The 18,104-nt window shown below is 38.2% G+C and overlaps 1 protein-coding gene across 1 annotated transcript; it reads left to right on the forward strand.

Annotated features, from left to right (window-relative positions):
* Nucleotides 1–687: 687 nt before the first annotated feature.
* On the forward strand, nucleotides 688–17,093 carry mcf2b (MCF.2 cell line derived transforming sequence b). Its single transcript, XM_081615444.1, has 26 exons — nucleotides 688–1,007; nucleotides 3,758–3,892; nucleotides 4,029–4,145; nucleotides 4,244–4,393; nucleotides 4,516–4,640; nucleotides 4,747–4,861; nucleotides 4,949–5,068; nucleotides 6,254–6,445; nucleotides 6,577–6,768; nucleotides 6,835–7,015; nucleotides 7,262–7,350; nucleotides 8,048–8,148; nucleotides 8,305–8,371; nucleotides 8,503–8,618; nucleotides 8,740–8,809; nucleotides 8,892–8,984; nucleotides 9,087–9,179; nucleotides 9,877–10,002; nucleotides 10,136–10,345; nucleotides 10,747–10,839; nucleotides 10,936–11,014; nucleotides 11,247–11,292; nucleotides 12,862–13,034; nucleotides 13,592–13,704; nucleotides 13,855–13,967; nucleotides 14,072–17,093. The coding sequence occupies exons 1-26, from the start codon at nucleotides 957–959 to the stop codon at nucleotides 14,151–14,153; spliced, it is 3,042 nt and encodes a 1,013-aa protein (XP_081471570.1). The 5' UTR covers nucleotides 688–956; the 3' UTR covers nucleotides 14,154–17,093.
* The last annotated feature ends 1,011 nt before the right edge of the window (nucleotides 17,094–18,104 follow it).

Below are 18,104 nucleotides of genomic sequence, written 5' to 3' on the forward strand. Positions count from 1 at the left end.
TTTTGTGATAGTAGCTTTTTGTACAAGTGGGTTAACGGATAAAGAACTGTCAAAGATAACAGCAAAGTGATCCAACAGGGCAACATTAGTTACAGAAACATTGGAAATATTCACACCCTTATTGATAACCAGGTCCAGTGTGTGTCCATGAGTGTGTGTTGCTTGTTTGACATGTGTTAAACCAAAACTCACTAATATATTACAGAGCTGTTTTGCCCCTCGGTCTTGTGGGTTGTCAACATGAATGTTGAAATCACCGACAATTATTAAACAATCATAATCAATACATATGAGAGATAGAAGTTCATTCAAGTCCGTAAAGAAACCTTTCACATATGTTGGGGTTTTGTATAGAGTTAGTGTTAGAGGAAGGTATAAAACTCATGCTAATTCGGCTAAGTTTTTATCAGCAGACATGATGACACATTCTTGCTTATACTGCCATCTAGCGGATCCTACTAGAAATGTTCAATCAATTCTTTAAATTATTTTTATGTTACAGGTTATTTGTATCTTAGCTTAATTTTAAGGTTTTTATCCAGGTTTGTCTTAAATGATGTTTTAACAAAAGGGTGTTGAAACAAAGGGAAAGCGGGTTTAAAAAAAAAAAAACATTTTCTTTTTATAATTACAATTATGTATGGCAGGTTTTCTATGAATTCAGTCGAGTGGCAGAGATTAGAGTTATGTTCGCAGCAGTAATAGCAGTAGAGCCGTTGTTTGCTTTAACACTAAGCTGCTGTTCGTTTTGACGTCAGGTGAGTGCAGCACAACACGCCCCTCCATCCCGGTGCAGAGCAGAGGACGTCTGGTGCGCACTGAGCGCGCCGCTCGGCCCGCCCGGACACTGCAGTGGAGGTACCGAGCCATTGCTGCGGCTGCTCGCTCTCGACTCTACTTCCCGCTACAGCCGGTCCGGGCCGGGACAGAACAGGGGGGAGAAACCGCTGGGAGCCATGGCCGAATCCAACATGCGGTGGGGGTTCCCCCGTCTGCGCCGGGCCGCGGTAAGCTCCGCCGGGAGGTGGGGAATGTGGGAGGCTTCAGACTGGGCGGTGAAGGATAGCTACTGCAGCAAAGAGAGATAATACTGTTTTACACTGCGACACCGACGGTGTGATGTGTTTTTAAGACGCAATGCATTTTTAACACGCCTATCTCCTAGAGGCTGCAGAGTGCAGTCTGGGTTTGGTGTAGGACAGGCCAATGACAAATGTGCTTGGATTGGACCTTGAAGGTGCAAAACAAAAAGCTTTCCTGGGAGACCAAAGAAATGAAGATGTTGTTAAAGCCTTGTTTGTGTATTAACTCAAATCAGCCTAATTAATCTTTATATATTGCACAGTTGTGCAATGCTGATGTTCTTACAAGTTTTGGTTACATCATCATGGCAGCTGGGTGAGAAAAAAAAATAAGATTCACAAATTGAACTTAAGTTGGTTTTCCTGTAAGAATGAAAGATTTAATAGATTATGATCCACATTTTATTTGTAAAGGTGTGTTTATAGGTGGACAGTGCACTTTTAACATGACTTTATTTTTATAAATCAAACATGATAGGTGTTAATATGCATTCAGACCCCTTCATATCATTAAATACAATTCTGTTGTCACCTAATTGGTAAATAGTGCACAAGTATCTGTTTCTGTGAAGGCCTCAAAGGTTTGGTAGAGAGCAAAAGTAAGCAAAAAGCATAATGAAGACAAATGAGCTCTGCAGACAGGACAGGATTAATGTTACAGAAATGTTTACAGCAGAGAAACATTATAAAACAAAAGACCAAAAAGCATTAAGATTTTTGAAACAACCTATACAGAGGAGACAGTAAACGTGGAGAAAGATGCTCTGATCAGATGAGACAAACTGAACCGTTGGTAGTCATGCTACACATTATGCATGGCCTCATCATAATGGGGGCTTAGAGTGAATTAGAATGTGAATGGAGCTAAATTAATTGTAATCCTGGATGAAGAACCTTCTGAGGATCTGTGGCAAACATTTAAAATTAATGTTTACAAATGTCCCCTATCTAATCCAGCAAAACTTTCAAAGGCAACACTGCAGAAATGTCAGTCTCTAGAAGGACAAGCAGGTAGAAAAATACCCCCAAAAGAGTTGCAACTGTAATTTTAACTTCTGGAGGCTGAATACAAATTCATGCTATACTTTAAACTGTTATTTGCTGATTTTTATCCTGAATGAAATCAGAGTAATGTTTACTAGTTTGCTGCTGGACTAAAATGGTTTTATCTTCATGACAATGTTGATAGCAACCATAACGAAATAATATTTTCTAAAACATCAGTAAATAACTGCAGATATAGTAATTTTTAATTCGGTGCATGACGTCAAGTGGCTAAGATGTAATCCTCAACCTCCTGCACAAATTGTAGTGAAAATTCTCAATGTCTTGTTTCAGAATAGATTATGATGAACTGGGTGAAAAAATGCAACAATAATCAGTTTATATCTGTTCAAACTGTCTTCTTAAAGTAAAGCGAAATATGAATTCTTACAACCAGGGTTTTAAAATCAAGTGTTTAGTTGCTATTAAATTCTATCTGAAGATAAAATAAAGTTTTACCTGCAACTTCTGCAGAAATCTAAAATGTTGATTTTGAAGAAAAAAACATGCTTTAATTTCTGCAAAATCTAAAATGTACAATCTGCTAGATGTTATGATTTAAAACACAGTTATTTTACCATAGAAAACACAGCTGTAAATCACAGTATGACAGTAACTAACCGGCGTTCAGCTGACAATTGGCTACTACAAAGTTTTACAAAAACATTGTTAAAGTTTATTACAACAAAAAAAATGTGCCTATTTGTTGGGAGCTTGGCTTGACAGCTGAGACTGAAGGAAGATGTTTCACTAAGCAGCAGAGTGAGTAAGAAGAGCTGATTTTTAGAGCCACTGAAGTGCTACAAAAGCTGAAAGATCTGGCAGACTGACATTGAAGGATGCTGATGCTGCGTTAAGCTTCACACTCTTCCTCTGAGTTGGCAGCCTAACTCCTGTAGCGCCGTCTCTCTGTTTCCTGCCTGCCAGAAGTAACAGAAGAAGCTACAAAAATCTGCTGTAGCAGAAACAATAATATTTTCAGAATAATTATGTCTGTAATGCTTGGAATATAAAACTGTGTTATGTTTTTCTTATGCCTGAAATTTTAAAATAATCTGTGCTGCGTGTTTGTCATTTGGCTGACAGTCAGTCTGGTGTTCTGCAATGCAAAGCAGTTTTTTTTTATTGTAAAACAAGGTGAAAGACAGAAAGGTTCATATCTATTTGTATTCTCCGCATAAACAACACTTTCTGCATCATTGCAAGAATATATGCAGCTTGAATTTCAGCTTATATTTATATTTGAATTTGAGCTGAAAACCCACATTTAATTTCAGTGGGTCAGAAATTAAAGTTGTTGTGGGACTTGCTGGGAGGAAGAGTTGAGAAAGAATAACAACATTTATAAAGACCACAAACCAATTTCAAGGCATCAGAAGCAAAATAATTTTTTTAAAGTCATGTTTGATATCTACAGCATTTTTACAACTGTTACTTGATTTTGCTATAAAATGACCTGTAAAATACAAAATACTGTCATTTAGAAGATTTTTAAAAAAAGTTTGTTTCTTTTGAAGCAAAAGATCTAATGTCAAAGATTTGTGCACAGTCTGGCATTTTTAAGTTGTATTTTTGTATAGAATTCAGGAGTTCATGAAAGAAAGAAATAAATTGCCATTTACTTCTTGTAGACTTCTTTTCCTGGCAACCTTCACTTGGTCTTGGTGCTTCGCCCCACCAGCTTGCTGAGCTCCACCCCCAGTCCGTCCTCCAGCACAGATCTGGGCTTTCGCTTCAGCCAGGATGACTTCCTCCTAAAGATGCCGGTAAAAAGACTTTTCCGAATATCACACAGCATATTTAGCATGCAACACTGCATTTAGTTAACTTTCTAATTTTATAAATGTTAGACAGCAACTAGCGAGTTGGACTCAGGGTTTATTTTTGCTCCGTGTCTTGCAGGTGGTGATGCTGCGCTCAGTGGGTGACCTGCTGCGCTACATCGATGAAAACCACCTGGCATCAGACTTTACTGCAAAGGTGGAATATTGCCAAAGCGACTGGGTCCTCCTGCGATCGGTAAACGACTAACTGATGTTAATCCACCACAGCAAGTCATGCTCATGAAATGTCATCTGTTTTTATACTTTTGGGTGACAATTTGTTTGTTTTTGCAGTCCATTGAGACCTTTGCAGTGACAGTGAAAGAGATCGCTCAGCTGCTGCAGGGATTCGGCTCTGAGCTGTCTGAGACCGAACTCCCAGATGAAGCTAATGCCATTGAATTCCTGCTCCACTCCCACTCACATCGATACAGACAGATGAAGGTGGCACTTCCTCACTGTCCATCCTTGTCTTTTTCTCTCTCCTCTACTTTTTATACCAGTTTTTTTCCTATATTCAAGGTGCATGTTGCTTCAGCTTTGTGTGTTTTTTCTTGTTTTGTCAGGATGACATCCGGGGCGTGCTGAAAGAAGGACGCCTGCTGCTGTCAAACCTGGAAACAGTTAAAGCTGCAAAGAGAGAAGCTGAGGAAGAGCGGGAAATACAAGCAGACATGGAAACTGTTCAGAGGTGCTGTTCATGTGAAACATTTGTTGTATTTAGATTTAGTTTGAAAATGTAAACTTTATTTAAGCAGAGAGTTTGTTTTGGAGTGTGCCTGCCGTGTGTATTTCAGGCTTCTGGCACAGCTCAGAGACATGGAGGAGGCTTTTGATGGTTTCTTTGAAAAACACCACCTGAAGCTGCAGCAGTACCTCCAGCTGCTGCATTACGAAAGCAGCTTCCAGCAGGTGGGATAATTGGTGTTTGTGCTCTCACTCCCATAAAAGTCAATTTAGCCAGGCCTCTTGATTTACACTCTTGTGGTTTGTGTGTAGATGGATGAGGTGCTGGAGCGGATCTCGGCCCAGGAGAAGGAAATCGCCTGTGTGGGAACTACAGTGGTTCAGACAGAACAGCTACTCAGAGATCTGGACAGTCTGGATAAACGAGCTCAGGTCACGAAACACACACACAAAGATTCACTTCACTCAATGTTCAGGTGCATCTCAATAAATGACAACAATATTGAAAAGTTACTGAATTCAAAAGGTGAAACTAATTTTTCAGATTAATTCAACAGAATGATGTTTTCAAGCCTATATTTATATTAAATGTGATGATTTTTACTCACAGCTAATGAAACATTGTGAGTTAGAATATTACATCAGATCAATAAAAATGTTTTCAATATAGAAATGTGGGCTTAATGAAAAATGAGATGATATTGTTTCCCATTTTGAGCCTTTAAAGTGTAAATCAAAAGTAAATAGTCAATAGTCGTTGGATGATTCTGTCTCATTTAAAATAAAAAGATGTGGATATTGCATCTTGGGCTGAAGCTGAATTATAATATCATATTTAATAATAGTAATGTAATTATAATAAAGAGAGGTGATTTTGAACCTTTATAAAAATACATTTATGTGTAAACAAACCATTTTTGCTAGTTGCTTGAAAAGTTAAATGGAGATATCTGAGATTCTTTAAGAGACTCATAATACAAATTGGTAGAAAATTGGATTTCAAATAAGGCTTTGGTTTTCTGAAATTTTTCAAATAATTGTTTTTTTTTAGAATTTTTTTGTCTCCTGCTAATAAAGTAGCAGGAGACAAACACTTAACATCCAACACCGCTCTTCCACCAACCAGACCAGAAACACAAAGACCAGGATTCCCATCATTTAAACAAAACACTTCCACCTAGAAACTAGGAACTAGTGCTCACTTGCTGACTCACTTAGTGATCAAGATCATGCAGCACATTCACTACCAAACTGCCATGAAACCAGCTGCTCTTCCAGCCTTGTGCTTCTGCTGGCTGTAGAAACACAACAACAAAAATATGCTGACACTGCTGCGTGCAACATACATCTTTCCAGACTATTTTTACTCTACCTTCATCTACATTGTACATTTCTTCACACTAACTATTGTCAGAGTTGATGGGCCACAGAAAACGAATACAAGGAGTAACACAGAAATGCTTCAGTACTTTGTTCTTTAACAGAAACTTCCTGTTCGAGTGACTTGACCCACAAGGCTAAAGTGCTACATTTGTTTTCAAAAGAAGGAAAACTGTCAGAGAAGTTTAATGAAATGTTCACACCCTGACATTGGGCGTTTAATTTTGTGTACATCAGGAGGAGATGAATCGGGCCCAGGTTGTGATCCTGCACGGCCACCAGCTGGCTGCCAACCACCACTACGCTCTGGCGCTCATCGTCCAGCGCTGCAACGAGCTGCGACATCACTGTGATGTCATCAGCACTGCCATGCGCACCAAGCGGGCCTCGCTCACCCGGACACGAAACCTGCTGCGGCGCCTTGAGGAGGTAAAGATCATAAACTGTCTCAATCTGCCAATCTTTGTTTAATCCTTTATTTATGTTTTTTTGACATTTGTGATATTTTCTTTGTTATTTAACAAAAAGTCTATAGTTTTGATTTGTTCTTCTTTTGGCAGGCTCTTCGGTGGTGTGATGAGGGGGCCTATCTGCTCGCCAGCCAGATGGTGGACAAGTTCCAAACTAAAGAGGGAGCTCAGGAGGCTCTGCAGTACCTGAGCAGCCACCAGGAGAGGGCGCCGTCTGTTGTAAAAAACACCCAGGACACGCTGAGCCTGGAGTTTGAAGCTGTGCTCACACCTCAGCTGCAGGTAGCTGTTTGCTGAGCTGCTGCCTCAGTCACAGCTACAGGATTTCACACTTTTGTCTCTTCGCAGTCCCAGATTACCATGGTGAAAGAGAAGCTGAGCTCAGTTCAATGCATGATCAGAAACAGAGAGCAGTGTTTGAAGAAGCTTGCAGATGTGCAGGTTCGACCCATACAGCTGGTGGCGCCTCGGCCTGAACCGGATCAGACCGTGCTCCGCTGCAAGTCTCCTCTCTTCTCCCCGAAACACGGTACGGGCCGCCTCAGCTGCCTCTTCAAATGTTTAGCTTCTGTTATGTTTTATTTGTTTATGGCACTTTTCTTCTGGACAGCATAACACTTGAATTGTATCACATAACAAAATGGTTCACTGCAGTTCATTTTGATCTGATCTGCTGCTGCTGATGATTTTAAGTGTACCGTGATTTCTTTTTAATGTTGATGTTTCCACTTGATGCTTCAGTGTAATTTCGTTTCCTCTGTGTTTATTCCTACAGGTGTGGACTTCAATGTCTTGAACTCAAAGTTCTCATTTGATCTCCTTCCTGGCAAAAGAGCTTCAAGGAGAAACAACAGCCCTCGCAAGGTGTGTGTTCATTTATGCATTGTCTATATAAGGAATATTTTTTATTTCCGATTTAAGATTTTGTCCCATATTAAGCCAGAAATTAGTTAGTAAATTTGGTATTTATGTTTCTATATCTGCATTATCCTGTAATATTTACCACAAAGGTGAAGATGTTGAAAAAATATGTTTTTTACTGCTGTGGCCTGGTTACACACAGAAACATTAGGAAGATACGATTTATGTTTATTTTATTGTACTTTATTTTTATTATTATTAATTATATTGAAAGAAATAATTAAATCACCAATGCCGCAGTTATTAGTAGCCCTAAAAAGTCCCTAAAATTCATGTAACTGCAGCAATGTTTAAATGTTTCTGTCGGAAATTGATTGGTAATGAGGGGTCGTTGCATGAAACAAACATGTATAGCATGGTGATCCAAAGATCCTGGGAACCTGTCAAGAGTGCGCTCCATCATGATCTTTTTGAAACATCAGGATATTTTAAATCACAACATGGTGGATTCTACCAATAACCTGAAAACGGGTGACCAGTGTGTCTTTCAACTGCAAAATGACCCAAAACAAACGGCCAAATCTCTAGAAACGTCATCCATCTTAGCCTCCAAGATGAAATCAAAACCTGTTTGATGTGCTGCTTCTTTCTCTGTGATTAGTGTTAATTTCACCGTCTCACTGTGGACGTGTTTTGTCAGATTGAGGTGATGCATGATTACCAAGGTAACCGCAGCTGCCTGTATGGTCCCAACCCAGAAACTGATTCAGAAGCAGAGGACAATCCAGAGCAGGTCACACGGTAAGTGACCCCTGACACCTCAGAGCTGACTTCTGATTTCAAATTTGACCTCTGCTCTAATCATGTATTTGTTTAATCTGCATCTTTTTCTGCATTACGTTTTTTTTTTCCTATTTTGAATTTAAGATAATTTGTCTCTTTTTTGGACTGTTTTAGGCACATTATGAAGGAACTGATAGCTACGGAGAGGATCTATGTTGATGAACTGCTCTCTGTTCTTCTGGTGAGTTTGCATTTTTTACTTAAAGCAGCTCAAAGAAAAAAATCAAGATTAGAAAAAAAAATAGTTTTGCTTTATATTTCTTGACTTAGTTTCCCATTTGTTTTGCCTGATCTTAATTTGTGATTTATCAGGGTTACAGGGCAGAAATGGAGGACCCCTCCATGTCTTATCTACTTCCCTCGGCTCTTCGTTGCCAGAAAGATGTTCTGTTCGGCAACATGCCAGAGATTTACCAGTTCCACAGCAGGCAAGCCTTGAGGCTCACTCACACAGATCTCACCAGCTCTCACTGAGTCGTCCCTCCTTTCCTCTCTTTTTGCTCTGATCAGATCTTCTTGCCTTTTTCTTCTCTTGGATTTTCTGTTTAGGATCTTCCTCCATGATCTGCAGGCTTGCCTTGAAACACCAGAGAGGGTGGGGGCTTGTTTTCTGCAGCGGGTGAGTAGACAGGATGTGAGGACTGATTCAAAGTTGATCACAAAAGCATAAACTAAGTGGAGCCTCATGTGTGCTTGAGTAGAAAGACAAATTCCAGGTGTACGAACGTTACTGCCAAAACAAACCCTGCTCTGAGCTGCTCTGGAGGCAGTGCTCGGATTCGCCGTTTTTCCAGGTAGTTACATGAAGCACACATGTGGAAACTCTTTACTCCATTTACATTTTCATCATTAAACTCTGTCCCTTTGTCAATTTTTTTGGTTTTTGTAACTCTCAGGAGTGCCAGAAAAAGTTGGACCACAAGTTGGGCCTGGATTCTTATCTTCTGAAACCAATCCAACGCCTCACTAAGTACCAGCTGCTGCTTAAGGTTTTAATATCCTACAGAAATCTGTTTCACATGAATGAAAAAAAACAAACATTTTAGGTATACTCTCCAAAAACACAAAATCTCAACAAGAATTTGTGTCTAGTTTCTAGTGCAAATATCTCAGTACACTTGAAATGAGACAAAACTAACTTCTAAGTAACTTTTCAGCAATATACAGGAGCTTATTTTAAGTAAATAATTATTTTATATTGATGAAAAAGTACTAGTTCCACTGGCAGATTATTTCACTTTTCCTAATGTCTTATAGTTTGCTGAAAAGTTACTTACAGTTTAGTTTTGTCCTTTATCAAGTGCACTAAGATAGTTGCATTAGAAACTAGAGCAGAATTACTTAGTAAGATTTAGTGTTTTTGCAGCGTATTACATCAAAGGTTTGATAATAAAGGTCAAGATAATTTGGTTTATCTTTGCAAGATTGTTACTGCTTGTTACATGCACTTGGTAACAAAATGATAATTTTCTGACTTGGTCTCTTGGTCCCAAACTTCATTTTAATATTCATGCAAAACAAAACAAGGGACTGAGACTCTTGTAGACGTTTCTAATACAAACTCAAATGTAGATTTGATTTCATCAATTTTCTGCTCAGCAGACTGGCTGACAGTGACTTCCAGTTTGACTAGATTAGATTATGCAGAAGCTGCTGACGTTTCCTGCTGTGTCCGTCTTTACTCAGGAGCTTTGGAAACACTGTGTGGAGGAGCACTACCGCTGTGAGCTCCAGGAGGCGCTGGATTCCATGCTGGAGCTGCTGAAGTCTGTCAACGACTCCATGCATCAGATAGCCATCACAGGATATCCGGTATCAGCAAACCAAACCAATAAATTCAACCGAGTTCACCTGATTTAATGCATACTGCTGCAAAAACTAGCAAAAACATTCTTTCAGTGAGGGTCTTCTTGAGCTTTAGGAGCATCTGTGTCTTGGTTTTCAGGGTGATATTAGCCAGCTGGGCCGCATAATCCTCCAGGGGAGCTTCAGTGTGTGGATCAGTCACAAACGGGCAGCGGTGCGAATGAAGGAGCTGGCCAGATTCAAACCCATGCAGCGACATCTCTTCCTCTACGATCACGCACTGCTCTTCTGCAAGCGACGAGACGAGGACAGCCATGACAGCTTCTACAGCTTCAAGTCCTGCCTCCGAGTTAAGATCTAGCTCTCGCTCCAGGTTGCAGTAAAATGATGTGTCAAAGAAATGAGGGCGATGTTGAGAGTCGAGTAGTGAGTTGGTGGGAGCCTTCTCCTAAACCTGGGTTAATATATTGTAATGAAGCTCATAGTATGACTGCAGTTTGTTTTGTGCAGCTGATTAATAATTAGATCTGGAGCAATCATTTTGCATATTTCCTTTATTTTCAGTCCAGAATTTAAGGTAGTGTGAATTGTTTATGTAAACTGCAAATGAAAGCCTGCCATCTTGGTAGTAACAGCACTATTTTTTCTGGTGCACATTGAGTATCAAATCTGTAATTACAATGGCAGCTAGATCACTAAAAACCCACTGATAATATAAAGCTGTTTTATATCATCCCTGTTTTTCTCCAGATGAGCACAGTGGCCATCACAGAAACTGTGAAAGGAGATGTCAAGAAATTTGAAATCTGCTACAGTGGCAGAGAAGTTGTTTATTTAGTTCAGGTATTTTGCTTTTGTTTGCTATTTTATATCGAGTTACATATAATTTCAGCCTTAAACTAGTTTTTCTGTGGTCTGAGGGTGTGCTGTCTGTCCTAGGCTCCCACAGTGGAGGTCAAAGTTGCCTGGCTGAACGAGATTCAAAAAATACTGGCCAACCCACAGAAACTACGACAAGGTTTCTACCACTTACATTGTTCAGTTAAAACATGTCTTTACATGTTTTAAGCAAATGCCAGTTTTACAGTCAAACTTGCCACCTGCTATAATTCGTACATGTAAAGTAATACTGTACTTATTTAGTGTTGCTGTTTCCTTAGAGTTTTTTTCTGCTCTACCAATTTAATGTGGTTTATAAACTCAAATTCACTCAGATGTAACCCAGGTGTGTCTGTCTTCATCTTCCTCAGATGAAGATTCTTCTCTTGCTCTTCCAGACAACCTTCTCTCTGACAGGTGACTCGCTTTTAAAGATCTCAGTCATCCAAACTGCTGGTCAGATAATTATGTACACTCATCATTGATATTAATATTATATATATTCTGATATTTAACAGCACATTCATCCATCCATTTTCCAATACTATTACGACATACAACCTTTTGTGACTAAAAAACTGCACAAGTTTGACTTAATCCTAACTTTCTATAATATACACAGCGCTAACATTACAGGCTCAAATATGTACATTTGCTACCTCTAGTATTTGGATTATTGTCCCTCAGCAAATTGCTTCTCAACCACATGCTTTTTATAGACAGCAGTGAGTTTCTGTCATGATTCCCAGGAATATGAGACAAAAATTAAAACGTATTTTTTGTTTATTTTTTATGCCATTTTTCAAATTCCTTTTAATGAAAGTCCAGTATCATCAGGATATGATTAACTGTATTTCTTTACAGGTCTTTTATATTTTTGTGTATGCTAAAGTAACAGTGATTCGTGTTTGCATGCCAGCATGTTATGGGTTTGGGGAATGTGTGTCATATTATGAAAACATTGTTATTTTATGTCTAAGTAACTTTTTTTGTTTGTTTTATAATTTCAAACATATTTTACCAACAGAAGAAAACAAACAGCATTGTTTCCATGCATGATATTATAGATTTATGTTTTACCAAAAGGCCTTCATCTGAGAAAATTTACAGCACATATGGTAGAGCTTCTTAAGTTACATTAATCTTGAGTTACGTGAAGAAAGTCCTGCGCATAAAGTTATTTAAGATAAGACGTTTTTTGGTATGAAGATGAACTAAATTAGCTTCAAGTAAAACTGTGAATGGGTGATATCACAAAACTAGGGAATGCAAATAATTACACAAGTAAAAACAAAATAAATGTTGAACACAGAACTAAAATTCAACACAATTTGCTATCAGTAAAAAGGTAAACAAAACAGATTATGTTTTTTCTTCAAGCCAGTTTTAAGAAGAAGCTTTAAAATTTGAGGACAGGTTGATGTCTGAACATTTATGATGGTTAGCAGTTTATTCCAGAGATGTGGAGCATAAAAAGACAGTTAAACAAAATTCTGTATTCATTGAATCATCTAAAACATTCTGGAATCTCAAAGACCAGGATTGAAATAACTTATGCAGAATAATAAACTAAATGAGTTTCTATAGTATCTAGTCTTTTAGGTTGCTTGGAGGAGATTCTGTCTTGCAAGACTTTTTGGTTTTCCCACCCATCTGCTACTTAAAGCAAGTTAAGTTAAACTATACGTTGGTTATTTACAAATGAAATAAATATACATGACCTTTCTCATGTGTTTGTGTAGAATTTTGTTTAAATAAAATAACAATTCCATATATTGCAGCACTCTAAGTTGCCTGTGTTTGAACGCAGTTCGAAATCAGAGGCTGAAATATATGTTGTTGCAAAATGAGTGGAATGCAGAGTGAACCTCCAGAATGTTTCTGAGGTTTGACCTTGGTTTCTGTGACACGGTGGATGTTTGTTTGCCTGTCCTGTTTGTGGTGCTCGTGTCTGTGTTTCTGTGGCCATGCGTTGTTTTTTTTTAGCACATCAGAGATGTGTGTGTCGTGGGGCGCTGCGCCGGTGGGAGGCTGCTCAGCGTGTCTTCCTGTTCCTCACAGTTCCTCAGCAACAAGCCACGCCCACAAGTACAGAGGGGAGGAGTCGACGCATTCGAGCCCCGCCCACTCAGACCCTGTGGTTCACTCGCCTCGACGTAGTGAGTTGGAAATCTGCAAAATCAAAGTGAAAATTGATTTTTACAAAATAATGACATCTAAATAAGTCATTGTATGAATATCACCTTCTTTAAAGTGACAGACTTAATTCAACAAAGTTGCATCTACTAAATACTGACTTAGTAGATGGGGAATATATATGCAATATGTTATTTTCTTGTTGTAGAAATCAGTTTTAACTTTTTTGTCAAAAAAGCCAAATTTTGCTGATCATGACTGATTTGTTGAACCAATAAAAAGGGTAAATGATTTTTTTATAGGCCCTCTAATAGCTGAACAGCATGCTAAGCAAGAGTAACTTCATCTTCTCGGAGATCTTTTTGTTTTTTTGTTTTTTTGGTTGTCTTTTGTATTATTGTGAAATCTCCTTACAAGCACTTCAATAAAAAAAGAAAAGCGCTTCTTTCTTTCTGCCTCAGCTCAACAGTTCAGTCAGGTTCATCTCTGATCTTTGGTGTTATAAATTTCTGAGGTTTACGTCGTTTCTGTACAGTGTTTCTGGTTTAAAAGTGCAGCAGTTTGGGTTTCGTCTTTTCAGGTTGGCCTGCTCCTGCTCACTCTGTGGCGATCTGCGAGGGCCTGGAGGACTGGGGTGCAACAGACCTCTCTGCCTTATCCGACTCGGATGAGGAGGATCAGCCCTCCCCACTGGTAAACTTTTCCTAAAGGGCTGGGAACAAATTATATGTTGTTATGTGGATAAAATGTCATATGATTTAACCACCTACATACAGAAAACAACAAAGCCCAGCTTCCCTTTGGTGTTGGAATAAATCTAGAGATTTAATTTCTTACATTCAGGTGGCGGGCAGGTACAGGGTCATGGTAGAAAGCAGCATGGCCAGCTCTGATGACATCATATTTAACTGCGGCGATGTCATCCAGCTGCTTTATGAGGATTCGTCAGGAGTGTGGTAAACAAAATTCAAATTAAAATGCATTCCTGGATATTGATTGTCGAAAGAAAAATAAAATCTTAAAGGTTTGTTGTGTTCTGATGTGCCGTTTGTAATTTTAGGATGGTGAAGAATATCAGTCGTGGTGAAGAAGGTCGAGTTCAGCCTGAGGACTTGCACAGGATTCTGGGAGAGAGTTGCTGAGAGCCAATCAAAAGCTAGAAAACTCACATCATCCATTCATTTCCTAAACAAATGCAGGCATCTGCTTCAGTCAAGTCAGACTGAAACACTCCATCAGCCGCTTATTCGACTTGAAAGAGCCATGACAGAAGCTGTGTACTACAGGACTGACCTCAGAGGAATGTAAAAATTGAAAGCACATACAAGCCATTTTTATCTACCTGCTCTAGCAAAGATGCAGAAGAATGTTTGGACTGGACTGGTTTGGTGGGTCCTCCGCATACTTCCTATATGGACTTTTATTTAGGATGTTGTATAAATAATATTTTCTTATGACATATTTAAAAAACACAAGCAGATAATTATGTACATATCATCTGTGTGCCAAACAGCAAAGCTGATCACTGCAGCTTCTTTTTCTGACATGTTTTTGAGTGAGACCTGTTTTCTTCTACTATAGAAAGCACATCCTGTAACATTATGGGATGGATTCTTTTGATGTGCAAAGAAGTTGCCACATTAGCTTTGCCCCTGTATTCAGCCATAGGTGTTATCTGAGAAGCTCTGACTTCTTTAGTCCATTCACAAAACATACAAAGCAAGATTGTGGGGATGCAGCTGTGGTAGCTCTTCCATGCTGCTGGTCTCTGATCAAACTTACCACATCATCACATCCACACCAGCAGTCTGTCCTGTCGCTGCTCTGACTTTACCTAGGAGGCTAGACTTGCTCCATAGCAATAAATAACAACATCATTGAACAAAGTGATCAGTAATGCTTTGGGTTCCCTGTGAAATATGAAGTGCTGATACCTCAAAATGTTTTCAGGAAAGTGAAAGGAAGGAGTAGGGTAAGGCTAAGGTGCAATCAGCTGTTTGTATGGTTCATGTTACTCATTTTTAATTGTAAAAGTGCAACTTATAAAGAAGAACTTCAGGGTTCAAAACCTCAGTTTGCATTTTGTGATTACGATTCCTTCTGGTTGCACATATGCATACAGATCATTGAACAGATCATTGCCCAGAAAGGTAGTCATGCAGTAAGATCAGGTTTGACGTCAACCTGAGAGGAGGTTTTGTAAACTTGTTGTGACAGAATTTCTTGTCAAGCTGCATTTACCTGGCACAAAGAGGACACAACAACCAAGAGGTTGTCTTAATTTCTTTCAGGCACCATAATACTTTTCCCACTTCTTGTTGACATTTTGTTGCATGTAAAAAATTACCTCTTCACACCTCAATGTTTTATAATGACTGGCAATGAGTTTTGTTTCTGCAGGTCACCAAATAATAAGATAATCTGACAAAACTTTGGCAGAGTAAAGCCACAAGGTAATTTATCGGAGTCAGCTCTCATACAGGTGCACATTAGCAATATCTTGATCTTTGTACAATCTGCATCTATGTCAGTGGTTCTTCCTTCGTCTTAAAAATATCAAATAAAAGGATGGCGTTTTGCATGCAATCACGCATGCTAACCATAAAAATGTTTTATTGTAATTCATGGTCATATACATAGATGCATTCTGAGGAAAAGATTGATTTATTTACAGTAAAACTTCTAAGGGCATAATGATGGGCAAGTTTAACTTTATTCAGTTTTGTTTAGTAATCCGTGATATTATGCATTCTGCCAATCAGGAACCATTCTGTAAGAGAGAAACGTTATTCACAACACAACATTTCTCATATTATACCATGTGAACAAAGAAGGGAGGAAAGTAAACCTAATGCTACAATACTGCTCAGTAATCTAGAACTGGAAAAAACACAGGAAAATAGACTAATATTTAAAATTATTGTAACTCCCATCTTTTTTTATTTGTCCTCCATCCATTCTTTGTTTTTGCTTTATTCTCCTCAAAGTGGCAAAGAAATCCATTTCAGGTCTTTTAATTCATTTTTTTGTTCCTTTTCAAACTTTATTATTTGATTGCTGCTTATTAATGTATTCTGAGTAATCACAAATGTATTTGTTCCTTGCCGGGCTTTGCTGCTAGAACGTATGAAAATGTTTCTTGTCCCCCTCACATTCTTCTGTCAAGCTCAGTGTTTTATTGTTTTCCTTGTGGCTCTGTGTGGACAAATACCTCTCTATAGATTTGCACTTACTTTTAGCTTTATTTTTGCCTCCTCTGCTGTTTTACACACACAGACCCGTGTTTAGTGTCGGCTATAACTGTAAAAAAAAAAAAATGTAACCAAAGATGAATGGGATGAAGAAACAGACAGACGGTTTACTGCCTCTGTAAAAACTGCCAGGACCGACTTTTCCATTGTCACGAATCTTGTCTAACTAATGGTTTTTCACTGTAAAAGTGTAAAAAGTGGGCACTAAAACATTGCCACTTATAAAAACATGACACTTTTTGAGACAGCTAAATTCAAATGTGAATATGTAAATACAAAGATTATTACTAGTTTAGTATCTAAAATGTATCTAAATAGATAACTTAGGCAGTCAAAAACTTATCGACTGATAAATAGGCTAAAAATACACAATATTAGTTATATCCTAAAAAAACCGTAACTCTTCCAGTAGTACCAAATTCAAGATTAACTTCACCAGTGAAACTAGATTTTAGATTTAATCTCTGTATTTAACACCTACATTGGACTGTAGCTACTTCTTTGTGAGATTTTTCAAACCAACTCAGAGGTTAGAAACGATTTTGTTCTGTCAGGCTTCTTGAACTTGACCTTGTTTGCTGCATTTGCTCACTTTGCACTTTTTTCTATCCTGTGAAACATTGAACAAGCTTGTATTATAATGCCTGTAATTGTTTTGCAAAATGTAAGCACATGGTTATGTCATTTGATTCCGCCTGGTTGATGTGTCTAAGGGGTTTATTTCAACTCCTCTTCTGATGTTATGGGTCTTTGCAGAAAAACTCAACTTCATAAAATCACACAAAGATGTTTTAATTTCTTATTGCCTAATAAAATATAATCCCAGCGTTCTTTTGTTGAATTTTTAATTCCTTTATTGAAATGTAGTGGTTTGTTGTCAGAGCTGCTACGTCTGGGGCCACAATGTGCCCAATGAATCAACCACAGCTACAGTCTTAAAAAATAGATTTAAATCAACGCTTGGTTTTATTCCTTGACTCCATCACATAATTTTTGGATTGCGATGTTTTGCGTTATAGTTGAGTTCATTTCTAGTCTTATTTTTAAAACCGTATTCCTATTGTTTACACCTTTCATGTCTTCCTCTGCACCTCACTGATTTTTAGGTTGCTGTGATCATCCTTCTGCTTTGATTCGATTAAAAAAACTGCTTCCTATTTTCATCATCACTGATGTACAGAATCCAACATTTATTTATAAGACCCCCGTTTTACTAACATATGAAATAATTATTTAGATGGGATTGTAAAGCAGAATATTGATCAATGTAGAGCTACCTTAATGTCAAAATGACCTTAACATCTATTTTAAAGGCATTATGAAGGATGCTGCTCATTAAAACATGCCTGATTAATATGGAATTTTATGCAAGAAAGATGAATTCATTTTAAGGCTGTTTACACCCCAAGGTTCACATTTATAACATTAAATAAGAAAAATAGCAAATAAATTAATAAAAATAATTATTAATAGAAATCTGTTTTAGAAGTTAAAGTATTTCAATATTTAACCCAGACAGACCGAAGAAGGTCAAGGGAGTGGGACCCCCACCTTGGCCCAGCACAGTCTCCAAAAAGCCATAAAGCGGTTCCAGAAAAATTAAATGAAAAGCTTGATGGGATCAGTTTCTTCATGGTGAGCCTCAGGCCAATGCAGACACAAAAACACTGTTTCCTTGTCAAAGAAATGTTGAGAACATCTGATGTGCTGCTTGTTGATAAAAGGGAAGTCGTGAAGAAAAGAAAAACAAAAATAACCAGTTATAAATATACGTTTTACAAGAAAAATCACAGTAGAGTTAAATCTATACAAATGCTACAAAAAATATCCTCAAAACATGGC

Source organism: Poecilia reticulata, chromosome 14 (genome assembly GCF_904066995.2).
Source record: "Poecilia reticulata chromosome 14, P_reticulata-male-v2, whole genome shotgun sequence".
In the NCBI taxonomy this organism is placed as follows: domain Eukaryota; kingdom Metazoa; phylum Chordata; class Actinopteri; order Cyprinodontiformes; family Poeciliidae; genus Poecilia; species Poecilia reticulata.